The 27,206-nt window shown below is 52.9% G+C and overlaps 1 protein-coding gene across 2 annotated transcripts in view; it reads left to right on the forward strand.

Annotated features, from left to right (window-relative positions):
* Nucleotides 1-27,206, forward strand: part of GRK5 (G protein-coupled receptor kinase 5) — a 213,831-nt gene that overhangs the window by 132,975 nt on the left and 53,650 nt on the right. The window contains exons 3-4 of one of the 2 annotated variants that reach the window (XM_019459594.2): nucleotides 11,043-11,155; nucleotides 22,527-22,604. In XM_019459594.2, coding sequence (XP_019315139.1) covers nucleotides 11,043-11,155; nucleotides 22,527-22,604 — 191 coding nt within the window. The remainder of the gene's footprint in view (nucleotides 1-11,042; nucleotides 11,156-22,526; nucleotides 22,605-27,206) is intronic. The other variant, XM_019459596.2, reaches the window with a different exon arrangement.

The raw sequence follows: 27,206 nt of genomic DNA on the forward strand, positions 1-27,206 counted from the left end.
TCCATGCAGAGACAGCCCTTGAAGATTTATATGAGGCACCTGTGTGGCATCGATTACAGGTCTTCAGGCTGCCAGAAGCAGCTACACTTGCCCGCGCACAAAATGCCAGATCCCAAGAGGGACTTTTAAAAGATTCGACTGGGCGTCTCTGTGCCAGGCCGGGGTGGGACCCTTGGGTGAGGGTCTTTGAGTTTTACTAAACGACTTCCACTCCCTGATCACTATTGGAACGTCCGAGGCGGCTGAGCGAGCCCTGAGGTGATGGATAAGATGAGACCCTTTCCCTACCCGGGCCTCAGTTTCCCCACCTGGGAGGTGAGGGTGTCAGACTGGCTTTCCTCCAGGTTTTCTGCAGAGTAGATGGCCACGCTCTGCAACATGCCCTTTCTCCAGCTCTGACATTATTGCATTGTGAAGGGGGGGCCATGTCAGTGCTGGAAAGGGGCTCCATTTCCAGTATGGCAGATCCATTCGTTAACTTGACCCAGCGCAGGGAGGAATTTGGAAACAGGTATGTTAGGACATAGCCAATGGCTAGCAAATTGATGAGTTAGGTCGTTAATGTATTCTATTCATTCACTCGTCGAATGTTCCTGGGCCACGGCTCCAGCCAGGCTCGGTGCCAGGTGCTGGGCTTTGCAGGGAACAAGGCAGCCTGGCCCTGCCTGCTCCAAGTTGGGTCTGGCCCTGCTTGGACTTCTGTCCTGTTGGCTTAAGGACTTGCCTCCGTGTAGGTCCAAGCCCAGGAATGTGCTATGAAATGCAGTTCCAACACCCTATTAAAAGCCAAGCATTTACTTCTAGACACCAAGAACTTTAAGACTCTATCTTCAAGGAGCAAGGGATTTGTTTTGACAAAAGAAGTATAAACAGGATCCCAGTGAATAACTTTTCTCATGGCTGCTTCTGCTTCAATCAATCCTATATTTATTGGTGACCTCATAGTGTCCAGACTGTCCCAGACTCTACAGAGGATCCAAAGGGGGTGGCAGCGGAGAGAGAATTTACAGTTTGCAGCTCAGCCGAAGAGGCAAGGCCAACTCTGGGGATAAGAGCCTGAGGAATGAGACAGCACATAAGTTACGTGATCACAGGTGTGCTGCAGGCCTCGGAGCTGAAGGAGCTCAGAGCCAGGGAGGGGACAGCATACTTGGATCAGGTGTTCTGGAGGAGGAGAGGAGAGAAGGCATTCCAAATCATTCTCCTGTGCTGGCCCAGCCCGCGGCGTGTAACTGTCCAGCTGATAGCCAGCCGCTGAGCTGTCATGGCTTTTCCAGTACTTCGTGTGTGGAGGCTGGAGCTCCCAGGCTCAGCGTGCAGAGCAGCCTTGGGCCCGTGATCGTGGGACGACCCCTGGCCACAGGGAGGTCCGGGTTACAGGGGTGCCCCATTCCCCATGGACCCCCCAGAAGTTGCCAGATGGTGCCACCGGTGAGATCTCGCCCCACTTCTCGGGGTCTCGGGTCCTTGCCTGCTGCTGCTGTGGATCCCTGGAAGCTAAAAGTTCCAGAACAGTTGTCCCACTACCAGGAAGAGCTGAGTTCAAATCCTGCCTCTGTCATTTGCTGCTCTGTGGCCTCGTGCTAATCCTTCTCTGTGCCTCTGTTGGCATCTAAAAATAGGTTGATGATAGCATCCTTTTCATAGGCCTATTAGGAGGACTGCAGGAAACAAGCATGTAACATGCCTAGCAAGGTGCCTGGGATACAGCAAGCAACCCATTCACGTCAGCTATTATTGTTCCTACTATCGTCGTTATACATCGGGTGGCAAAGTGGGAAAGCCGCTGCCTGGCCCAGAGGTCATCTCTTTCTGGAAACTAGCTCTGCCAAACACTCTAAAAGTCCATGTCTAGAATCCTCACCCCCTTGAGCTGTAGCTCAGCCAAGCATTCTGAATCGAGACTGCAGCTTTCTCTGTGTTAGTTTCTGCGGAAACAACATGCCTCTCCCGTTTCTTGTCTGGAACATGGACATCGGGTGAACTCTGTGCCGTGAACATCTTCCCCGCTCTAGCCCCTCGTGTGTCTGGGGCTGACTTAGGCAAGGACGGCTAGGTGGGAGCTGTTGACACGGTTTCACGTTTAATTGCCAAAAACTTGGATCGGGTTCCAGCGGGCCAAGCCCTCCGGGGAAACAGTTTAGGTGCATCATGTGACTGGTATTCTGGGAAGTCATAAGGTAGCGGCTAGAGGAAACCAGTTTACCTGCAAGAAGGCTCCGGGACCAGAGAATAACTGTCACCTGACGTTCATTTTCTGCATCCCAAGAATGAGAACCTAGGAGCAGATATTACAGAAAGGCAGGTTTGACCTCACAATAAGAATGGACTGTTAACATGATGTTGACAAAGGGCACTGGACACTCTGCAGGTAAAGCGCTTCCAGTTCCTGGAAGTGTACAAACTCAGGTCGGCTGAGTCTCTGATGGGGCTCATGGCAAGAGGATTATTGTAGCTGGGGGTCTTCAGACCCTGAGACGTCACGACTTTCGGGAGGTCATCAGTTGCTTCCACCTTCCCGGGCATTCATTTCTCAAGTGACCTTGGCCAGCACAGCTGTGAGCCTCACTGGGCCCTGGCCCCCGGCCCAGGAAGAAGCAGCTGCCTCTCTGTATGGAGGCTGCTATTTGCCTTGGCCCCTGCTTGCCCAGCCATTTCCTGGCCCCGCCCTGCCGTGGCTTTTGCTTCATGAGCTCATAGCTCCAGGTGAAGCCAGTCCCTGGGGCCCTGGATGGCGCAGCCCTGGAGGCTTCAGGGCCCCCACACCTCCCAGGCCAGCGCAGCTCACAGTAAGGGTGGGCCAGGCATCGCCATCGAAGAGTAAACCAGAAAAGCCCTCGAGAGAGACTGAGGCACAGAGAGCAGGGAGTAACAACCCCAGGGCCTCATGGCAAAGTGTAGTGGGCTTTGATAGAAACCAGGGCTCCCGGCCCCCAGACAGCACCCTTCCTGGGCCTTCTGGACATTTTGCCTCTAAGCGTGTGCTTGCTCTGTTCCTGCGCTGGTCACAGTGCAGATGTGGGCGGGAAGGCAGCTTTGTGGGCTGCAGGCCCCCGAAGGTTGTGTGCTCTGCTTGGAGTTCCCATGTTGGAGAAAGGCCCCATGCCCCGTGGTGTCTCCATCCCCACGAGGCTCCTTACAGGAACTGCCAAATTGGGAGTTCATTTAAGCTCCGCTCATTCTTCAGGCTCACTTTGTAGAAGGGGAAACCAAGGTCCAGGGACAATAATAATGGGTCTGAGGTCATAGAGGGTTCAGAGAAGGTGCTGGAGGCAAAGTCCAGTCCCCTGGCCCCATTCCTATGGCTCTGGCTGAGCTTTCCGGAAAGCAGGGTCGGGCAGGACCCCACGTTCAGGCCCACCTCACTTCTGGGGGCTCTGGACCCACCCCGGTGTCCCCTCCGAGCATAGCACGCAGCCTTGCCTCGGCTCGGGCACCCTGAGCCCTTTTGTTTCTCTTGGACTGAAACCCTGCTAGGAACGACTCTGTCCTCTAGTTCTACAGGGGGACCTTCATTTCTGGCAGATCACCCACTGGGGGGGGGGTGTCGGGGGGCGGGGTGTGGGCCCGAGACGTCTACTCCCCTGTTTGGCAGCCAGTGGCCTCCACGTCACATTGATTTGTTCATTCCCTGGTTCCATCTTTTGTCTGTTGACACATACACCTGCATTTCTGCTCCAGCCGGGCACTGCTCCAGGGGCTGGGGCTGAAATGTGAGCTCAGACCTTACAGTTAACACAGAGCCGGAATCACCCCGGGAGCTTTAAAAACCCCTGACGCATCTCCAGAGATCTGATGCAGTTGGCCCGGGCATGGCCTGGGTATTTCAGTTCCTAAAACTGCCTGTATCTGCATGGAATTTTTTTTTCCAAGGAGAAAAGAGCTGGTAGAAAGAATGTGACTGTAGAGAATAGCATCCTCAGGCTGGTTGTGGGCAGAGTGGGGCAAGGGAGGGCCTTGGGTCACAAGGGAGGGACAGCGTCCACCATTGGTGTTGCTGTCCCCGTGGCCAGCACCACAGCAGGCCTGGCACCAGTCTCCAGAAGGTTGCATCGCAGGCCACTCGGGGTGAACACGGAGTGCCCATAAGACCTGCATGTGACCCGGGTCCTGCAACTAAAAGGGGGACATGTCTGGTGGTTACAGCTCCTTTGCTTCCAAGGGCCTTCTTGGTCTCAGTGATTTTGTAGCTGTGTTTTTAGAACAGGCGCTCTCCCCTCGTTTGCAAAAATACTGAAGATCTAGACACATAGAAAGAACCAGAGGTCACACATCGGCGTGTCTCCCGTTTTGCCGGGAGCTTTTCAGGAGCTACCACGGCTGATATACCGGGGGCCTTCCTGCTAATGCCCCTTGGTTTGCCTCGCTCAGCTAGCGCTAGCGTGGAAGGAAGGCTTCCAGTCACAGAGCAGTGGGCTCACAGCACAGGAGAGGGCTCGGAGCACAGTGGTTCGGGACTCTCATCTGGTGGGGGCAGGTAGAGGAGCCGGGCCTGGAACCCGGGTCCCAGCTCGGCCCCCGACCCTTTCCAACGTGCCACGCTCATCCCAGCTACTGCCTGCACAGTGTCTCTGTCCACCTGGCTGCTCCCTGGGTCCACCTGCACCACCCACTCCTCCGCTTCCCCACCCAGTTCTTAGTTTCATCACCACTGCGAGGGAATATCTAAATTGTTTGCTTTTCTTGGCCTTGAGGATAAGGGAAAGGTCATTGCCTGACTCTGGGGCCCCATTATTGCCCAGAGGGCCCTGTGGCGACAGCATATGCTCTGTGTCCTGTCCAGCTCAGCCCCAGCTCCTTCCCAGACTCGCAGTAAAACTCGAGACCAGAATGAGGGGGACAAGAGGCCCAGGAAGACGGGGCTTGGCTGGGGTGTGTTTGTGTAATGTGCCATATGTCATTTTCTTTTCACATAAAAACATCTCTGTTGAAGCAATAGGAACCCGCTCAGCTGACCAAATACCAAATGTTTCCCTTCTCCTCTCTTGCTCCTTCCAAGAGGTGGGCTGTCAGGAGTTGCCGTTATCCGTGATGCTATCTCGCCTTTCAAACGTCAGAGAGCTTTTTCCTTAGAGCAAGCACTTGATTGTTTTTTCCAGCCTTGGCAGGAATTTTTAAGAGAAAGCTCTCTTCAAATCCCTCTTCTGTTTATTGTTGTAGACCTGGGGTATGGCAAGGTGAAGGGCTCGTGGCCCCTGCCTAATCCACTCTCCTCACATCTGTTTTCCTAAATTACCTTAGGACACATCAGCGCCTCCCCACCCCCCGAAAAAAACCAAAAACCTAAAAACAAAACCAACCCCCAAAACCTGGTATTTTGGAAAAAACAATGTTAAATAAAACAAAATGAAACAAAATGAAGTAATATAAACCTCCAGTTGGTAGAAAAATGGCTCCAGAAATCGCCTTTGGGGCTCCCCCCGCCCTCCAACCCCTCATGTACAATAAACATGTGGTTTCATTTCCAAGGGCTCCGGTGTTAGCGTTTCCATTTCCTCAGGAAGCCGCCTTTCTTGCTCTTACTTCTGAAATGGAACGTGCATTTTCATTGGCCCAAGTTCAAGGAGCGCCTGGGGCAACAATGAAAACAGTCCCAAGCAGGTTTCAGTCAGCGACACCCCCCCCCCCCCCCCCCCACCAAGCTGTGACTTCTCCTTGCTCCCCATCCGTGAGGGACAGAGGCCAACTCGCCCAGCCGGGGGCAGAGGGTGGCGGCCTCGCTCACTTGGGTCTGTGGCCTTCTGAGGGGAGCCACGCTGTCCTCGCTGCCTGCGTTCTGGCCTTCAGTTGGGAAAATCTGGTTGCCCTCCAAGCATCCGCATACCACAGCTCTTAATTAAGAAAGTATGTTCCCATTTCATGTCACTCGAAAAGAATGAAAACAGTGACAGCATTTATTTATCTGCACTATCAATATCATTCCTGGTTCTGAGTCCACCGGGGGTTATGAGTCTTGAAGGAATTGACTGGGTTGTGAGAGCCTAACCTCGGCCATGTGCTGTGGGGCCATGGCTTCTCTCTGAGAGGGAGGCTCCAAGTGAGGCAGAGGAGGGCCGGCAGCGCCCTGGCCCCTGCCCTCTCCCAGCCGGGAGTCCACTGCTCAGCGACAGGAGGGGCGGCCTTTGCCTTCTTTGGTGTGATGTGGAGTCCAGTCCCCTTTCACTGGCTACCTCCCATTTTCTTTCTGAACCTTCCGAGAAGTGAAAGCCACCGTTTCTCGAGTCTTCTAGAAGAGCTGCGATCTGTCTGAGGGGCGACTTTTCCTGTGGGACCTGCCAGGTGCTGACACCGGGCAGGGGCTCTCCCGTCTTGCTAATCCCCCTGGGCGGCCTCGGCCTAACCCAGTGTGTCCGGGTGAGACGTGAGGCGGCTGGGCCCCTGTTAAGAGACTTGCCCGAGACGATAGAGCAAATAAGTCCATGCCGGCTGCTGGAACAGAACACCACAGACTGGGGATTTGAAACAACAGACATTTCTTTCTCACAGCTCTGGAGGCTGAGAGTCCAAGATCAAGGTGCCGGCGGGTTCGGTGTCTGCCGAGAGCTTGCTTTCTGGTTCACAAACGCACATCTGCTTGCTGTGTCCTCGCATGGCAGAAGGGGTGAGGGGGCTCTCAGGAGTCTCTTTTGTAAGGGCACTAATACCGCTCTTGAGCGGGCTCCCTGCTCGCCACCCCATTGCCCAGCATCCTGTGCGCTGTACTTGAATAATATGTGCTCTAATATGATCCGTGGTGGGACACTGAATCCATTCCAGTCTCCTTGGCCTTGGAGCCCAGCCCTTTCCTGGGCCCAGCCTGCCTTTGCAACATATCTCCCACCACATTCCTGTGTGCACCTAGGGGCTGGTGAACCCAGCCTCTCCCTGGGGCACTCAGCCCTTTGATCAAGGACACAGCTCGCTGTCCTAGAGCTTATAAGGGGCCTAGAGCCTTCCCCATGTCCACACCTTCCTCTAGATATGCTCCAGCCTGCCATATCCACTAGACCTCCGTTAACCACAGCGAAGGTCAGATGTCATGTCACACAGGCCACACCCCCATTCTTGGTCTCAACTGACCACCAGCTGTTAACGCTAAGCCCATTACTGGATCATTAACCGGCCAGTAAGTTTAAGATATGTTTCCTCCCACTCTTCCACACACCCCCCAGTTGTTGAATTCAAGAAGAGAGGCTTAAAGTTGAAGGAACCTTTTTGTATCAAAAATCAGGAGAGCTTGGTAAATGAAGGACCCACAAGAGTAAAGCTAGAATAATTAGATGATCGGTGGGTACTTTGGGATAGAGGAGCCCGATGCTCCCTCATAACTTGAATAACGATAGCTTCTTTCTGGCTTGGAGGGAAGGGCCAATGAGACACATAGCCCAAAGCAGGATTTTCACGTTCTAGAAGAGTGGGCGTGTGTGTGTGTGTGCAGCACGTGCATGCCTGTGTGCATAACATCCCAGGGTTCTCTCAGCCTGAGAGATAGAGAGATTCAGAGACAGAGAGAAAAAGCTCTGCCCTTCTTTCCTGGAAGATCCTCCCCACCAAGCCCAACAGATCACACTTCGGAGGAGGGGTGTGGGCAGGGCCCTTGCAAGCTGGGTTCCAATGACAGGGAGGCTTCTGTGGAAACCAAGAAGAAAGGTCCCCTCTGCAGATATATTACAGACCTCCCTGTGCTTCCAACTTGTATGGTCTGACTTTGCAGAAGCGACCAGCACCTTGGGTTTGCACTTGCCAGTTTGCATCTCCTCCTGTCATTCTGATCAGTTTCCAAATTCATAGGCTCCCTTCTATGGCCTCCGTCTTTATTTCTCAAGGAACCACAAATGTTGCATTTTGATTTTGGTGGTGGTGGTGGCGATGCTTCCTCAGAAGATAAGCCCATTTATCTTTATAGAAGCCTGAGAAAAGAATCCAAATAGATGATTACCGATTCTTTCCTTTCTTTCCGGGCTTCCAGTGAGTGGCTTTCTTGCCTGGGATCCTCTGTACAGCTGGGAGAGGCATGGAACTGAGGTGCTGACAGCTTGTGTTGGAATCACATGGTGTTTACTGTGCTGCGAGTTTATAACAGTCTTGTTTCCATACTGACAGCAAACGCCATATGGAGAGAAAAAATCCTGTCAGATGAACCCTTAAGGAATCACAATATGGTACATGAAATCTCTTAATTGCTTTTGGAAATGGGGAGGGGCCCATCGTTCAAATCACATCAGCCATGCGGTTCTCTCTGCCATAACTGAATAAAACTGGAGTTGGACACAAGGTACTTGACTTCCATCCTGTCTGTGCTGGGGAGGTTCGGCTGATTGGGAAAGGATGAGGTAGCTTGCTTTCCTCACCTCGGTGGGGGGATCAGGTTCAGTGGGAGGCAGTGAGAACGCAGGCTGTATCTACAGGGCATCATGCTAACAGGTGCAGGCCACAGACCTGTCACCCTCTTAGCTCCCTCCCTCCCAGATTCCCTGGTGTGGCTGATGATAACACTCATCTAACTTGACATTTTATTACTGTCACTTGGGATCTTGTCTGCTCACGCACACATTCCACCCTGTTCAACAGAATCCAAGCCCCCCTGAGGGCTGGGATTGCATCCCATTCCCTCCCCCCCCCGCCCCCACCAATTCTGGCACACATCGAGGTGGGTTAAATGTTTGTTGGAGTGGCCATTTGTGAACCATCTGTGCATGGAAAGGTAAGGGAGTTCAGGCAGCAGTCCAAGGCGAGTTTCATCCCCGAAACCACTTGACGAGGGATCAAGAGGGGGAACTTGGAAGGTGGCTATCTGTGTTGATCAAAGCATCCACTCAGGAGAGAATGAGAAATTTTTGAGTGCCTTACACAGTGTACTTAGAACTGGTGACTGCCCACAGAAACAGTTCCTGCCTTCAGCCAGTTTACCCATGAGAGGAGAAGTGGGCTGTAAAACTCTCCAGCCTGTATGCCTAGGCACTTGCTCTTTTGGTTGCCGGAGACACAAACCCAACACCAAATTACTTCAACATTCTGTCGGGTAAATAAATGTGCAGGCACCAGGCTGGCCTCGGTGAGGCTGGCTTCACGGGCTCCTGAGATGTTCACACCACGGGGTTTCTTCCTTGGGCACTCAGTCCTGCTTTCTCCCCTGCTTCATCCTCTGTGGGTTCTCAATGCCCAGTGGGAAAGACAATTGTGCTAGCTCTTGGTGGACTGGTCCTAAGACCTCGGCATCCAGAGGAGAAGCAAATGCCCTTCCTATAACTTCTACAGGACTCCCACCAACTCAACTCTTGCGCCCTGGAGATAGAGGGCTCTGATTGGCTAGCACTGAGTCACATGTCTATTTCTGAACCTATCACCCTGGCAGAAACAGGGACCTCTTATTGTTTAGGGCTGAGTCCTTTATCCGGTCTTGTGGCTGGGAGATGAGGGCTCTGATTGTAGCACAGGGTCATGTGCCCGTCGTGCGGCTCCCTTGGAACCCAGGGCTGGATTTTTGCAGACTCAGCGGAGATTCCTTGAAGGAATGGAGATGGAACAGACCAAAAACCCGACAAACACAATGATGGCATGGTGTTTAGTAAGCACTTTCTATGTGTTATGCTCTGTTCTGAGTCTTTCCTATGCATTGTCTTAGTCCTCATGACAGTCCTAGAAGATACGTATGACTACTGTCCCCACTTTACAGATGGAGAAACTGAGGTATAAAAGTGTTAAGTCAGTTGCCTCAGGGCACAGGCAGTGACTGGTGAGGCTGGGGTTTGAACCCAGGCAGTTTAGCTCCCGAGCGGGTGCTCACAGCCACCACTCTCCTTTCAAGTCAGAGCTTTACTTTCTGTAAAGCTCTTTGGGTGTGAAAGTGAATTGACGTGATGGTGGCATGCATATCCTTATTGTGTTCCTGATGTCCAGAGGAACCCCCCCCCCCGCCCCCCGCCCTTGCTCCTCCTCTGCATTTGAGGAGGATACAGTCGTTCCTTCTGGTTTGCCCCTGAGGTCACCTGACCGTTTCTAATGCAGCTGCACAACCAAAGATCCAGTGTTCAGTGCTTGAGAGGGCAGGAGGCACCGTGTCTCAGTCAGTCCTCTGAACATCTTTCTGGTCAAAGAAATCACCTGTGGAGGCTTTGGCATCATTAAGGAAGAACCAGAAGATCCCCTCTCCCCCATCTTACTTCCAACGTGTGCCTTTATTTTTCAGAGGAAGACTGAGGCCTAGAGGGCAAGTGAGTTGCTTAAAGTCACATAGCAGGTCATTGGCTCACACCCGGTCTCCAGGCGTCCAGGCTTGGAGTGTTACACTGCATTTCCTCTTTAGAACTCTCTTGGCTGCTGAGTGGCTGAGGGCTGGTCACTTCTCGTTTCCATGCCTCTAGCTCCTCAGCTGGAAGATGCAGGGTTTTCATAATTTGAAATGCTTTGAATGATAAGTAATTTTGAAATCAGCTCATAAATCAACTTTTCGGATGTGGTTTGAGCTGCAGGCATGGTTTGATCCAGAGATTCATGACACCGTGAGGACACGGTGGTGGGTGTCATTTTCCCAGCTCTGACCTCTTCTGTGCGTGAGCCTCATTATCACAACAACTTTCCTTGCAGGGTCAACAACACGGCAAGTAGACCCTGGCCTCACCCCCATGCACCCCAACACCCAGAGGGAGAGAGAGCACTTCTGCTCGGTGTGCCCAGGCACAGTCTGTGGTCCACTCTGATCGGAACTGGCTTGGGTTACATGCCTGCCACCCTCATCCGGCCACTAACTGGGGAGTGTGACAGGGTGATTGGCCACCTAGGGCGTGGAGGCATCATCCCCAGAACTGCTGGCATCTGGCATCAGGAAGGAGGAGCAAGCTAGGAACTAGAGTTTGGGTCATAACCAGTCCTTCCTCTACACCGCCCTTGTCCCCTCTGAGTCTGCACAGCCTGGAGATAAATAAGGGGTCCTGAGAATTTGCCAGTCATCTTGCTGCATCCATCTGGGGCTCTGGATCCAGGTGTGGGTTGATTGGACGGCCCAGCCTGGCTCTCTCCTGCATCTCACCACATTCTTTTTTTTTTTTCCCCTCTGTTTCCAGACAGAGATTACTGCAGTTTATGTGACAAGCAGCCAATTGGGAGGCTGCTTTTCCGGCAGTTCTGCGAAACCAGGCCCGGGCTGGAGTGTTACATTCAGTTCCTGGACTCAGTGGTAAGTCCCTGCTCCTGGGGAGGCCCTGTGGTCCTCTGTGACCAGTGATTGTGTTTGCCCAAAGGAGAAGACAGACCACATCGTTTATAAGGGTGAGAATGAAATTGTTCCTCAAGAGATGTCCAGCGCAGACTTTGAGAGTACTGACTTGTCTGCAAGTCTGCACCTGCTGGGTGACCACGGGTGACCCGCCTTCCTCTGTGGGCCTCGGTGACTGCTGCTTTAAAGTGAAGCCCTGTCAGTTCTCTGATTCTGGGATCCTGGGTTAGTATACCAGGTAGTGCCTGAGGAACTTGGATGACACCCCAAGATGACGCTTTACTGTCTACTTCTCTGCTAGAATGCAAGCTCCCTGAGGCCAGGACCCTGAGATTCCTAGCACAGGGCCTGGCACCTACAGGCATTAAGTGAACTTTTGTGGGATGAACATGTGTTGGTCATTTCAAGCCAATCTGACAGTTGCTGGCTCCAGCGGCTGCTGGCATGTGTAGCTATGTTTGATACCATATGGAGACTTTCTTCAGATTTCCTAGTCATTGGTTTAACAAATGGTGCTTGATCTGCATGGGCTTTTAGGACAGGGTGTAGGAATGAGCAGGAATTTCTCAGCACTTGTGCAGGAAGGCCTCTCACCTCAGCCTGGAAGACCGCCCTTTGGGTGTCTATCCAAGGAAGGTGGACAGTGGGTGGGAGGGCAAGGAATGGAGACCAGTCATGAAAGGAGTGGGGTATTTCCAGGCTCCCGAGAGACCGCTGTTTTCTAGCGGCCCTAATGCCACCCTTGGCTGCGGCCATCCTGACCTCTGTCTCGGTTTGGGGGACAGCGCTGTGGGGCCCAAGTTTCTGTGTCTGCTTCAGGGTCTCAATGTGGATCTGTAGATTTGCAAGCCAAATTGCCCACTGAGCGTCTCCGCCAAAAGTCGCCTTCCCCCAGATCCCCAAAGCTACCAGGCCTGACATGTTCCCTACTCCAGTGACCAGCACCCATAGTCACCCAAGCCTGAAATCTTTGCAATGTCCTTGACCTCTCCATCTTCCTCATCTCCTCCCCCATCTAATCAAAGACCATGTGCTTGGTTCCTTGGCCTCCCACGGACCAGTTCCCTCCATCACCTCTGTCTTGGTCTCAGTGGAGGCTCCCAGCATGTCTCACATAAGCGACTATGATGGTTTTCAACCTTGGTTGAGCAGTAGAAACACCTGGGGAGCCTTCAAAAAATACCAGTGCCTGAGCTGAAGCCCAGACTCATTAATTTGAATCTCTGTGGGGTGGAGGGTGAGAGCTAATATTTTCATAACTTCTCATAGTTTCAAACTGTAAAAAGTAAAGTCAAAGAATAGTCTATGCGCCCTTCACCCTGCTTCAACAATTACAAACTCTTGGCCGGTCTTGTTTGACCATGTCCTCCCCGTCTGTAGCATTTTGTAGTAAATATCATATATATTTTGCCCGTGAACATTTCAGTAGGTATCCCTACATGATAAGGGCTCTCTCTCTCTCTCTCTCTCTCTCTCACACACACACACACACACACACACACATCACCACAATACCCTTAGTGCAGCTCTAAAAAAGTAATTATTATCATCAAATATTTGTGTTTAAATTTCCAACTTTCTCATACTTTTCATAAATGCATGTTTTGACAGGTTATAACCATCTCCCCTTGTTCATCCAGAAGAGTGACCCATAGTCTGAATTCTGCTCTGTCACCCCATGTGTCATGTAATAGGTTTCTCTGTGTTGCTTATAAATTGCTCATCGAATCTAGAAACCTGATCATATTCAGGTTCCCTTTTTTTTCGCCCCCCCCCCCAGCAGGGGCTGGGGGACTGACTTCATAAGTGGTTTTGTGTTCTTCCATCAAGGGACATTACTATCTGCTTGTCTTTCTTTTAGAGATGGCAGCAGGTTTAGGTATTCAGTGCCTAAATCTGTTGATAAATTAGGGGTTGCAGCATGCTGACATTCTAATTTTGTCATTCCTTCTTCATTTGCTAACTGGGTGACAGTTCCTTTCAATTACTGTTTGGTTACCCACTGATAAAGTTCGTTCATTCTATCCCTGTATTTATGCTTTTAAAGTACCAAATCAGTTCACCAGCACCCTTCTGTAGTAGTAACCAATTTGTTTTGAAGGTGTGGATTTAAACACGGATGCATTTCGACGCATGGTGGTTGATTCTCCATGCTCTCATTTTTGGCCCCCAGGTTGGCTTCTGAGCCCTTGAGAAGACCCAGGAGTCATGGACAGTCTCTTTGCTAAGTGGTAGGATGTGATGTGACAGCTCATCTTGTATGTTTCCTGCCCTAGACGTAGAGTCCATTGTATCTCCAAGGAGCCCTGGTTCCTTCTACTGGGAAATGGTACTTGGAGACCACAGTTTGACACTAGGGGTGCTCATTACCAGTGGATGGGCCCTTATTTCTAATAGACATTGGTATTTTCCAAGTCACCCATGACTGTACTGTGTATCCAGGGCTGGGGGACATGGACAACCAGGATAAAGTCCACATTCTGAGGCCGAATACCAGACCTCCCTCTGACAGGCCCCCGAACCTGCATTTTCATCCTCGACCTTCGCCTGGGTCTTTCTTGAGCTGTGCGTTCCGGCCCTGCCACCTGACTTGCCGCCACAGAGGCTGAAGTCTCTCGGCCCCGGCTCCCTCACTCTCGATGCCTGAAATGCCCCCCACCTCCCCTCTGCCTGTTGAATGCCTGCTTGTTGTCTCGTACCCTACTCTCAGAAGCATTCCCCAACACCCCCTCCCTGCTGCACCCTCTGCTCTGGGTCCTCCCTCCAGCACGCACCCGAGCCTCAGTACTGGGCTGTGCTGGCAGAATGGTGTGTTAGTAGGGAGTGCGGGCTCCAGAGAAAGACTGAAGGAACTGGCTGGTGGGGAGACCTTGGGCCGGGAGACCTTGCGGAACCCTCTATGAGAGTTAGCCAGGTGAGTGTGTGGTGGAACAGCATGGCAGGCAGGGGAACAGCTAGTGTGGCGGCCTGCAGGCATGGAATCTGTGGCTGGAGTGGAGGGAGCAAGGGCAGAGGGGGGTCTAGGAGAGGTGTGGTCATGAAAGACTTTGTGCCATTAAAGAACTTTGACTTTGACTTTGAGTGAAATGGGGAGCCGCTGGAGGACTTTGGACAGAGCAGTGGCATGATCCGACAGGTTTCTAAAAGATCCCTGAGGCTCCTGTGTTGGAACAGGTAGGAGCTCTGATAGGAGCTACTAACGATGGGAGCTGATGGTTGCTCGAGCCAGCGTGGGAGCATTCGGCAGTGGTGACAGTGACTGCATTTGGGGCGTGTTTTTGAGGCAGAGTTAACAGTACTTTCAGATGCAGTGTGGGCGAGACAGAAGACTTATGGATGGCTTCAAAGTGTTGACCTGATCGGATGGAAGGGTGGTGGGAGAGAAAGGCTGTGGGAGGTGCGTTTGGGGGAAGACCAGGAACTCCGTTTTAGGCACACGCGGCTGGATGGTCTCTCGGACACCCAAGTGGAGATGATTGAGGGGAGATTGATGTTCAATTCTGGGGTCTGCGAGAAAGTTCTGGGCTGGAGATGGAAGACTGGGACTTGTCAACACACAGCTGGTATTTAGGGCCATGGGCTGGGCAAACTGACCAAGGAGACAAATGTGGAAGGAAAGATGAGGACCAGAGCCTGAGCCCTGGACCAAGACTGCTCCCCATTTGGAAACGATGAGGCATCACCAGCTTTGAGACTCATCTAGAGAGTTGATGAGGCAGAGCAGGGCAAGGCTAAACCCAGGAGCCAGTGGAATTTTCCAGCCACGTGTCTTGTTAGACACTTATAGTCAGTTTGAGAAGAAGAAAAAAAAATCCAATGGATGCCCATTTTCATTCTGGTCGTGCAGACGCTCCCTTTTGCTGGGCCTGTACCAAGAGCTTTTTTTCTGGAAAGGAAATGTGAGTCTGGCTCCTCTGTTGATGCGACAAATGCTCTTTACATACGTCTTAACGCGGCCGCCACTCCTAGAGCCGACCCGCCCCTTGCATTTTGTCTGCATCTCTGGGAATGAGCGGGGCCTTTTCATCACCCATCTTGACGTCAAATGACCAGCCTTTGGAACACCTCTTTTACGCAGGAAGACTTTATTGAGTTTTCCAGGGCTGGCGCAATTCTTGTCTGAAATATGTTTTTTCCTTCCATCCTGCCTGGAACTCCAAGGAGGCAGCATACAGCCCCGGTGCTCCCTGGCTCAGCCAGCACCGTCCACACCATTCCCACCTCTGTGTTGAATTCCTACCAAGTGGAGTTTATTAAAAATAACCCGTCCTCGTCAGGCTCTGACGTAGTCCCCGGGAAAGGCTGCTCTCCTGCACAGTCCTAATGTCTGAGTTTCTCAAGTCAAGCAGGGGACTCATGGCTGTCTTAAAATGGGGCCTGGGTGAGTCGGGGGTGGGGCACAGGACGGTGTGTGTATCGTTCATCAGAGGTAATTCTGCAGGGGTCATTCAGCCCTTCGTCTCGGTTTTCAAGGGCTTTCTAGGAGTCTCAGAAGGACTCTCTCATTGCCTCCCACAGAGAAACAGAGCCAGTGGCCAGAGTCAAAGCCATGACTAGATTTGGTTTCAAAGAGGATTTGACCATCTGGTCAGGGTTCCAGTGTAACCTCCTCAGGACAACAGAGTCTTTGCACGGACTCCTTAAAGATTGATGTACTGCCTCTCTCACCTGTTTTCTGGGAGCCTTGATGGCATCCCGGCTCACCTGAAACCCTCCTATCCCCCCACTTGGGTGTGACTGAAACTTTGCAGGTTTCTTCTCTTTGGGGTTAGGGGAGGTTTGGCAGTTTTTCAGCACTCCTTTACTGAATATATCCAGTATATCCTACTCCGTTCTAGCAGTTGGTGGCTACACGCTGAGCAGAAATAAGTACCCGCCCTCGTGGCACTGGCTTTTTGATTAAATGAAAGATTGAAAAATAAATACGTAAAGGAAAATTTCAATGAAGTGAGTGATACTAGCCACGAGTTTAGAAAACTAAGTATTCATTATCTATTGCTGTGTAAGAAATTACCTCAACACTTAGCGGCTTGAAACAACAAGAAACACTTACTATCTCACGGCTTTTGTGGGTCAAAAATTTTGGAATGCTTTCCCGAGATGCTACTGGCTCACAGTTTCTTAAAAGGTTCTATTAAGATGTTGGCTGGGGCTGCAGTCATTCAAGGCTTGATCTGTTTCCAAGTTTATGCACTTGGCTGGTGGCTGTTTCCAAGTTTATGCACTTGGTGGTGGCTGTTGGTTGGAGGCCTCTGTGTTTTCCATGTGAACCTCCCCACGGGACTGCTTGAGTGTCCTTCTAACATGGCTGGCTTTCCCCCAGAGTCAGTGGTCCAAGACAGCCTGCTAGAAGCTGCAATGTCTTTTATGACCTAGCCTCAGTGATTCCATACCATCATGGCCCCATTATCATGTTTACACAGGTTAGCCCTTTTCAGTATGGAAAGAGACTTCTCAAGAGCATGAGTAGCAGAAGGCAAGGATTATTGAAGTCTCCATCTTGGAAACCGGCAGCTACAACTATGAGGTTACAACGAATGAAATCTTGTATCAGGAAATGCTGAAAGGCACTTCAAGCCATTCATTAGACTATAGGGAATCACTTGAAATCAGTGTGCAATCACCTGGCTTTAAATATGCCTGGTTATTCTGAAATTATTTGTAAAACAATTTGCTGTGTCTCATCAGAGTAGTCAAGCATCCTGCTTCTCTTATAATTCAGACCCAGTATTTGTCTTGTCTTTCTATCACTTTTGTGCTCTCCCCCAAAGAGGAAGCTGGGAGGGGAGTAACCATTCTTCGGATGGACGTAGAGACCCTCAGAACAGTTGGTGAAGCCAGACCCAGGGATCAGGGTCATTTGAAGAAGTCTAACGCTTATAAAATGGGTTCATATAGCAGAAGCCTATGGAATTTTCCAGTGTCCTGGATACCCCACCCATTCTCCTGTCCTAGAAGCTGCCATGTTGTTAATGGTGTGACCCACAGTCCACAGTTTTCTGGAGCAGGGATGAGCATGTGAGCCAATGTAGGCCAATGAGCTCTTTCTCTAGAATTTGTAAGCTGGAGAAGAAGTCCTTCTCTGGTAAAGAAGGCTTAAAATAAAAATGTTGAGAGCTGTTGACTGCCATGTGCCACTGGAGCAAGCCAGTCAGCACTGAGAGAGAACGAGGCACGTGTGGGCACGTGCACACACACACACACACACACACACACACACGTGCGCACGCACACACAGATGAGAGTGGGTTCCAGAAGCCCTTACGTTGCTGGTTCCTGGTGGTCCAGGCCTGGCTGCATTTTCATTCTCCTCACAATTTGGTTATTCAATCCATCCTTGATTTCTAGGAGCTGAGAGATAACGGTTCTGCCCGAACTAGGTTAGGTTGACGTTCTTCTTCCTTAGAACTGAAAGAGTAATAGGGAGAGTAAAAGGCCTTTGCACAGTGGCCTTATGAGCCTTGTTGGAGAATGAAGATGGAGAAATAATTCTGGGGCTAGGGGAGAGAGGAGCAGCAGCTAGGCAGCCCAGGGGTGGTGGACGGGGTGGGGAGAGAGCCACTCTGGGCTGAGGCTGTCAGGAGGACCATGGGATAAGCAGAAGGTGAGGGTGTGGCCCCTTTGCTATGGGAGCCTGACAGCTGCTGGTGAATATGTCACCTCACCCCAGAGGTCCTTCCTTCTTTTTAACCTTTGCCCCAGCCAGGGTATGTTGCACAAGCACACAAGGACTGTGGTGCTGTTGAGGATAGTCTGGGGTCCCCTTGGGGTCACTGCTACCACTCTCGGGTTGTGTTCCTACATGGCCAGGAGGCAGCTCCTCCCTCCCTTCTTTGTCTGGTCACATCCCATCTGTTGCCTTCGGGGGGGCGGGGCCAGTGACTCCCTTCCTGACCTAGGCCCAAGAGGGCTCTTCAGATGGCAGCTGGAGACCACAGAACATTCTGCCCAGGTAGATACAGGCTTTGGGGCTGACCAGGCCCACCCCACCGTCAGACCCCTGGGGGATGCCCCTTTGTAAGTACTTCTTCATTCCAGCTGGGGAGCAGAGAAGCAGCAAGGTCAGGGCCCAGCTATCTGAAGGACTGTTCAGTCAGGATCCCGGCAGGAGATGGAAGGCCCACCCACGAGTGAGTGCGGGGCTGCTGATGAAGTGCCAGGCAGGATGGGGACATCAGTGGCGCTGATGCGGTAAGTCAGGGCCTTTGCCACCTCTAGGTCTGCAGGGACCAGGGAAGGGACCGATGCAGGCCAGCATACACCAGCTGGGTCTTTAGAAGTGGGGTCCGGGAACCATGGTGCCCAGGTGGGCAGGTGACTGACTGCCCACCCTGTCGCCTGCCCCACACCAGGGTGGAGAGTGATTCCACAGAGGCACATGGAGACCTCCAGACCACACGGGCAGCACAGGCAAGGCGCCGAGGCCGGTGTGGGTGGAGCTGGGTGTTTCTCCAGAAAGGGCCGTGGTGAGCAGCACTGCCAGCCAAGCACGTCACTTGTCCCTGCCGCGAGGACTGTGGAAAAGCTGACCACATTGGTAATTACAGCAACCGGAGGTGGCAAGACCTCATAGCATCTCTGACTTCATCTTCTTGTCGGGGCAGGAGAAGGTCTCCCAGGAGGAGGAGGTGACATCTGAAGTTGGTCAGAGGCCGAGAGGAATCCGGCTCAGCCTCCGCTCTTTAAACCAGTGCCGGCTTCTTTGAAAACGTGGCAGGTCCCCTTTTACTGGCTTGCGGGCCTCGCATTTTTAGAACTCATCAGAGGAAAGTGTGTTTTAATAGGCCATATTTTCACCGGCATTTTCTGAGATTGATGATGTAATTAGAGCAGACCAAGAGGATGAAACATTAGGTTTATAAACTAGGATGCGCACAGATGTTTATACTCTTCGGCAGGCACAGATCTGTAAATAATTCTTTTTGCCTTAAACCTAACGTAGTGTTTTGCTCTTTGTGTTATAGCAGCATGTCCTCCACAAAGGCCATTTCTGCGTTTGGCATAAATCACAGCGCGAACAGAGGCTCATGAAATGGTGCCTCCCTCCGTTGGAAGAGAAATGCCCTCCAACTGGATTGGCATAGGTGCCCTTTGGCACTCTGGCTGTTAGGGTTGAGCTCACAGGTTTCAAATGGGCCTTACAGCAGGGACGACGGCTCGTGTCCCCTCTGGTGAGGGAAGGGGAGAAGACCTATCACCCTCTCTGGGTGGAGGGAACCCCCTTACAGATGGAGGTCACAGGGGCATTCCTCGCATGTAGTTTTCTCTCTTCTCATTGAAGTCTTTGTGTGCCCTTGCCCGAGCCAACGCTAATTGTAAATTTCTAGGCTGTTGGCCCAACCTCTTATTTGCTGCTTATGTTTTCTGGTTTTAGCTGATTTCAGCAGCTTCTGCCCACTACCTGGGCAAGAGTGTTCCCATAGCAGTGGATTCCCGGGTGGTCCCCTGCCTCTGGTGCTGTGATCTGCCTGAGCTCTGCCGGCCAAGCTGAGCTGCCATGGTGCCTTCTCTCTGTCGGAGGCCTCTCGGGGGTCACTGTAGAGACACGGCCTGTCACTCCAGGTGACTTAATCAGTGTGGAAAGCCCAGCTGGAAGCCTTCTGTTGGTTTTCTGCCTCCCAACACAAATGCTCTTCAGGTGGTGGTGACCTGACATGGACTCTCAAAGAAAGGCCTTTTGATCCTGGGCTGGGGATGCCTGTCCCCGCGTGCTCCCGGCTGCCTCCCTGTGGAACTGTGGCGCCCAGCCGCCCAGCCGGGCCTCTGCTGGGAGGCAGCTGACCTGAAAGTGATGTTATTTTTTTAACGTGGGTTTTAGTACCCAGAGCAATAATATTTTCAGCTGGTTATTGAGGCTGATTAATGAGCTTCAAGCCTCCATTTGGTTAAATAGAGCTGCCTTCACAGATGTATTTTGGGACAGTGCAAATCCAGGGTTCTGCATGGGATTGAGTTACCCCGAAAGGTGGTCGGCCATTTGCCCGGGGCCTGGGCCCTGCAAAGCAGTCTGGGTAATTCCCATGGTGCCAGACCACTAGGCGGGTTTTCAGGCCAACGGGACACTGGGTGCTTCTCTCTTCATCCTCAAAAAATGGTGGTCAGTCGTGCTCTAGAACGATGAGCCCCTTTGGAGACATAGTTCCCAGCCCTCTCACATGCTCACTCTATTGTATTTGAACTGGTTATTGGTGCTCTCAGAGCCTCAGTTTCTTCATCTGTAAATTGGGTGAGCCTATAACCTACTCCACACTATGTGTGTCCGGGGGGCGGGGGGAGGGCAGATGTGCACACATGTGTTAGTTTGGGGGAATTGTTGGGGAGCATATGGGGGACAATAGCAGGAAAAACTCCAGGGGAAAGAGCCACCGTCTCTCCTTAAATAGTCTCACGAAATCATCAATCAAATCAATTCAAGAAATGATCAATCCCACAAGACTAGTCTTAATAAAGGTGTGGAGGCACTGGCCTTGGCAGGGACATGCACTGAGACGGGTGGCCCAATGGAAGTCAGGAGGCTTGTGCTCCTGTCCTGGCTCTGCTGTGACCAGCTGTATGATTTTAGGTCAGTCCTTTCCTTCCCTGAGCCTTGGTGTCCAGCTCTGAAAAGTGAGGGAGTCGGATTCCTTCCAGAACCACGATCCCATCACTCTGTGATTCAAATGATTGAAGTGTTCATATTTCTTCCTTGGTGAAAATCACTGAGTCTTGATTCTCTGTGAGAAGAGAAACGGTAGCACAAGGAAACTCAGCCACGTTGTGGGGAAGTGTGCCAGGCTGCATCCGTGGGCTTTCCAAATGTGCCTGTGCTTTCCCTCGTCCAGGAGGCTCTCTTGGACTGGCCTGGGGGAGAAACTGGACCCTAGGCACTGGGCTGAGGGGTTGCCCTGAACCGCGCCCGGAGGGCTGGGGCGCCTGGCTCCACGGTGTTTCAGTCTGTCTGTGTTGACGTCATTTCCTCTGTCTCTTTTGAAATAGCTGTGCTTTTGGACCGAGGTTGACAAATCCTTGGGTGGTGGATTTTGAAATGGTTGTAAACAATGTGCAATTAGTTCTCTTGTCTAAATGAGAAAGGCAGGCTTACCCAGGCTTCTTGTTAACCGGAGGCCTTTCCTTCTCTTGGCAAAGGCATCAGATGTGAGTGAAGGAGCCCCTTTTGAGGTCAAGGAAAATAAGGTTTGTCTTTTGGAGGTCCACTGACTTGGCCAGCGATCTGGAGTCCTAAATTCCTTGGTGTTGTTGACAAAGAGCTCTGGTGTGGAGGTCGGCTGCTACCTCCCTGAATGACCCTGGGCATGTCTGCTGAACCTCTCCTGCCCTTCACATGCAGATGAAGGGGTATGGCAGTGGCCCCCCCGGCCTCCCATGTCACTATCTGGGCTTTTTTAAGGTTCAGATAAGAACATATGAAAAATCTCTGTGTGTTCATTTTATAATCTGAAAGCTGCAAAAGGTAAGGCATCGATATTAATGTTTTCTCTTGGAAGGCATAATAGTGACGGGGTGATAATTATGCAACTGTTCATTGAGCAGTATTTATTTTTTTTAATTTTTTTTTTGATGTTTATTTATTTTTTAAGAGAGAGAGTGTGAACAAGGGAGGGGCAGAGAGAGAGGGAGACACAGAATCCGAAGCAGGCTCCAGGCTCTCTCTGAGCTGTCAGCACAGAGCCTGACGTGGGGCTCAAACCCACAAGCTGTGAGATCATGACCTGAGCCGAAGTCAGACGCTTAACTGACTGAGCCACCCAGGCGCCCCCATTTGAGCAGTATTATTATGTGCCTGGCTCTGGGCTACGAACTTTATCACATTCTGTCTGCACAATTGCCTTGTAGTAGGTGCTTTTTCTATCTGCATTTTAGAGTTTAAGGAATTTGTCTAAGGTCACGCAGCTGTAAGGTCTGAGTGACCTGAGGGCAGGACAACCTCTCTGGACCTTCCCGTTTGGTGGCTGGTTATTTTCCAGGGGCTTCCTGTGATTTATCGAAGTTGGTGGCTCTCAACCCCTAGCTGCCAGGGGCCCTGCCCTCGCAGCTAGAGGGTCTGTCGGTTGGTGTGGGGTGGTCTGTTTGCTCCTGATGATTCTAACGTGCAGCCCGAGAGGAGAGGGCCTGCCCTAAGCACGTGTTCACGGATGGTGCCAAGTAGGCTGGGCTGGACGTCAAGGCTCCTTGGCCAGGTCGGCTCCCCAGTCCAGGCCTCAGCTTCCTGCCCTGTGGAGGAGGGATTAGTCCCTTGACCTCCATGGTGTCTTCTCGGGGGCCGCTGAGGTTGTGTAACCATGAGCAGCTCATGAGCAGTTCTGATACTGTTCTTGTGCTTTTTCTCTTTCAGGCAGAATATGAAGTTACTCCAGATGAAAAACTGGGGGAGAAAGGGAAGGAAATTATGACCAAGTACCTCACCCCAAAGGTAAGAGGCTGCCCCAACCCCCCAGCAAGAGGAAAAGGGAGTTCTTTTAGAGGAATTTGGGCCCTGGATCCGTGCCAGGCCACGTGGGGGCCTGTACAGCACATGTAAAGCACGCACAGCCACGGGGCTGCAGAGACCCCGTATCTCATCCTCCCCCAGCAAGTGCCCAAGACTGGCGAGGCCCAAGGCGGGTGGGCCTGGGTGGGGAGGCCTGCTCGCTGGGGCCCAATCCCCTCCAGGGACCCCATGCTGGCCATACCCAAGGATTTGTAGCTGGACGGGTGGAGGCCTGGCCCAGCCGGGGTCAGGAGTGCCCAGAAGAAAGGGCACAGCGGGCGTGGTTTGGAGAGGTTGGTGTGGAGGGAAAGGGCCCAGGGGTGGGCAGGAAGGAAATGGGGTGGCAGAGGCCACATTGGGTGAATACATGCAGAACGTGGAGGACCCTAAAGTGTGTTCTGGGTGTACTGATGGGAGAGGGGCGCCCACGGCCCTACCTCAGGAGCACCCACACCCCAATGCTGAAGGAACAGTACCAGCCCCTGGGGTCCTGGTGATCTTGGTTCCCTGGAACCTGTTCCTTCTCACCCCCAACTTGACAGATAAAGGTGGTCTCCATCTGGTTCAGAACTTGGCCTGGGAGCCTGGGGTTCTAGTGCCACTTTTTCTCCCCACACAATCCAGTCGTGTTCCCTCACTGGGCCTCAGTCTCCATTTCTTAAATGTGGCCCTCCCTGCCAGACCCACCTTCTAGAGGTCTTAAGAGTCTGAGTTGAGACCTGTACCCACACAGTTTTGGGTGTGTCCTGTACCCTTGTGGGCCAGCAGTGGCTTCCTCCTCCTCTGGGACTGGGCACGCCCTCTGTCCCAGGCTGCTGGTGGACTGGGGCTGCCACAGCCTGTGTGACGGGGTCCCGGCTGTTCACCCGTCCACACAGAGTGTGGCAGGGAGTAGCAACACAGGCGTGCAGATCAGGAAACGGCTTCACCCCTAGTTTACCATGTGCCCTTGGTCCTCCTCTCCCGGGGTCTCAGTGTTCTTTGCCGTAAAGTGGGTGAGACTTGACCAGATAATGGCAGAGGGTCCCTGCAAATGGGCTCATCGTGGACTCCGTTCTTTCAGCCTACACTGAGTGACACGTGATTCACAAGATAAGAACCAAACAAGGAGAAAAATGGGAGATGCTTCAGTCAGAGAGAGAGGGGTGTTGCCGACGAGGCATAGAGACTCCCCGGATGTGACATTTAGCCCCTGATAAAAGACCAGCCCTGCCCCTACCTGCCTGCCACCTTGGGGGTGCTGCCCCGTGGCTGGTGTCCCTTCGCAGCCGCACCAAAGCAGGATGCAGTTACACTGGTTTTTGGCCGCTGCTCAGGGTGACTCCACTCAGACAGGGAGGGCTGTGGGCAGAACAATCCGGGTCACGTACAGCTCCTTCAGCACCAGGTGGCCTTCTGACAGCCCGCGACACCCTTGCAAAGGCATCCAGGGTGACCTCAGGGCTTTCTACCCACAGCAGCTCCTTCAGACTTTAAAATCAGGCCTCCTCTCCCCTGCTCGTACAGACTGTCTCTGCATATTTGTGTAGGTTTTAACTCCGTGACATGAAAGCCCCTTGAAGTGGTACACCCCATCTTGATGTTCTCAGCAAGGGTCCCAGGGGGTCCTTGGCAGCTCTGGTCCCACCTCACACCCTTGCTGCCCTCTCGGGAGTTACGGAGGTCCGGTGGACCCTGAGCGTGTGGGGTTCCCCCACCGCCAGGTACCACACCCAGTCCCGCTCTGGGTGCTCATCTCCAGCATCTGTAGGTGGCCAGGGGGCATCCCTGTGCAGTCTCACACCCAGAGATGTCTCCTGCGTCACTTCCTGCCACTCGTGCCGAGCCCTCACCCCTACTTGTCATTCTCTCGCTGCCTTCCCTTGGGGTCTCTCTGTTTCTGCTTCCTTCTGTCCATGTGACGGGCAAGCGCTCGCGGTACGTCGGCACATTTCAGAGATGAGAGGATTCAGTTCGTAAAGCGCCCCCGGACGCTGAGCGGGGCCGGCTCCCTCTGCACACGGCGTGGCCCTGGGCACATGTGGCTGCCCGCTCCGTCTGCGGGGCCCCTGGGCAGCTCTGCCCTGCTTTGTTTCAGACACAGGCCTCTTTGGCGTCTATGGAAGCGCTCAGGTTGAAAGTGGTCAAGAAGGAGACGTGTCTGAGCGGGGTCCCTGTCCACCCACACTTACAGCTGCTGACGTGCGGCTTTTGACCTGGTCGCCTCTTGAAACAGCAGGAACGCCTTGGGCATAAGCAGGGCCCAGAGGCCCGGGGAGGTGGGTGAGAGCAACAGCTCACCAGCTGAGCGGCCCCCAGGCGTTGTGTGTGCTGGCTTCCGTCTCTGGGACACGAGAGGTGGCCAGGTGGCGGCCAGGGCCCAGGGAGGCGAGTAACATGCTGCGGCCACTCAAACGCTAGAGTCTTCCGCTGCCCTCAACAAAGGCGGTTTCCGCAGTGCCTGAGCTTTGCCAGTCCGGCTCTGCATCTGCGCCCAGTTTGGGGCTGCCCGCCCGCTTGTCTTCCCCCAGACATGTGTTGAGGACCCACTGTGTGCAGACACGCTCACCTGATCCCTGCAGCTACCACGTGATGCGATTCTGTTGTCTCCGTCTTATGGTTGCGCCCGGGGAGGCTCAGGAGGGGCTGTCACCATCCCAGGTCATGCAGCTGGGACTTGAGCCCTTGGTCTTCACCCCGTGGTGCACTGTTTCCCACTCCTGGCCCCTCACTGCCCTCCTGCCACCCTGCCCGGGAGCATCTGCGGGCCTGGCTGTGATCCACAGTGAGGATGAAGTGTTCCTCTGCTCGGCCCTGCCAGCTCCTCGGGCCCATCCAAGGGCTGCTGCAGGGGACCGTTTCACTCTCTGCCGACCAGAAGCCTCTGCTGGTGGACCCCATCCCGCCCTCCAGACCTCCCTGCCCCTGCTCAGCGCTGCCTCCATTTCCTGGAGGGATGGGGCCCAGACTCCTCATCAGCTCAGATGGTTTTACAAGTGCCTCAGAGCCTGCCAACATTTTTTCCTTAAGTACTCCTCAATTTAAAGAATTTAAACCACACCATGTGTTATGGCCCAGGGGCCTGGGGGAGGTGGTCGAAGCAGTCCCATGGGGCGACTGTTTTCCTACAATAAATTTCACACTGCCTCCCAGTCCTTCCTGTAGACAATCTCTCAGGAGCCGTTTTCGCTTCTCAGTTCTGCAGATGGCCCCGGTGCTGGAGAGCCAGGGGCTGAGGCTCCGGCATTGGCCCTCAGGTCTTTGAACAACCCCCAGAGTCATTGTCCCCAAACCCAGACTGTCCTTACCTTGAGCCTTTCAAGGCGTAGCCCCCGTGTCTCAGCTCTAAGCAGCAATTCCAAAGGGTAGGCTGAAGGACACTGATCATCTGAGAAGCTCTGTGGGCAACTACGTGTGGGCAACACTATCTGCTGCATGTGCCCTTGTGAAAATTCACCTGGCACGTGAGCATCTCAAAGGCCCTAAGAAGTCCTGCAATAAAGAAACCTGTTTAACCGCAGACAAAGCATTTCCCAAACTTATTTGACCATAAAACCTTCCACCCTCCCGCCGCCCAAATTTTACACCCTGCTGGATACATCTGTGGCTACAGAACACATCCAAGGGGCTTCATGACCTGGTTTCCTTCTGCTTCAAAATGCTTTCTCCTGATACCCCTCCCTCAGGCCCCACACTGGGCTTTGGCCCAGTCTCTTCTTGACGACCACATCTCATTGTCCCTATTCAGGCCGTTCCCCACAAGGCCCTTCACCTAGACCCTTACTCTGTTTTTCTCCCTTCCCTGTTCCTCAGCCTGATGCCTTGGCTGCACACAGCCCCTTGCCACTGGTCAGATGCCATCACACCTACTTGGGCGGTCACCAAGCACGCCGCGCTGTGTACTCATGCAAGTACATGAGGTCGGTGCTTCCGTGCCCCGGTGCAGGGGTTCTGAGGAGCCCGCCCTGCAGAGGGTGACACACATCAACGGGTCCGTCAGCGGCAATGTGACGGGAACAGTGGCGGAACTGTGCAAAGGGAAAAGGGAAGAGGGGAGGAGGATCCTGAGAAGCTGCCCCTAGACCACCCTGGACAAGCCAGGGAGGCTTCTGGGAGGTGAGGCAGCTGAATCAAATTTTAAGGTGATGAGGAGGAAGAGACCAGGTATGAATGAAAGGAAAGAAGGGTGTTTCATGGGCAAAGGTATAGAGCATCACCTGGGAATGTTTTGCCCCCCAGGGGACAGTTGGCAGAGACTGGAGATATTTTTGATTGGCACAACTGGGGGGAGGTGCTCCTGGCATCTAACAGGTAGGGGCCAGGGGTCCTGTTGAGCGTCCTACGATGCACAGGACAGCCCCATAACAAAGTATTTTCTGACCCCAAATGTCAGTGGCGTTGAGGTTGAGAAACCCTGGTATAGACGTGGGCAAGGGTGTAGCGGGAGTAGAAGGTAGGGGGATGGGGATCCCCTGGGCAGCAGGGCCTGGCAAACCATGCTGAGGAGATTGACAGCATCCTGGAGGCAGTGGGAGCCGTTTGCGGTTGAGGCTGGTTCCTCTGACC

The sequence above is a fragment of the Panthera pardus genome, unplaced genomic scaffold (genome assembly GCF_024362965.1).
Source record: "Panthera pardus isolate Hobbes unplaced genomic scaffold, ASM2436296v1 HiC_scaffold_22, whole genome shotgun sequence".
Classification (NCBI taxonomy): domain Eukaryota; kingdom Metazoa; phylum Chordata; class Mammalia; order Carnivora; family Felidae; genus Panthera; species Panthera pardus.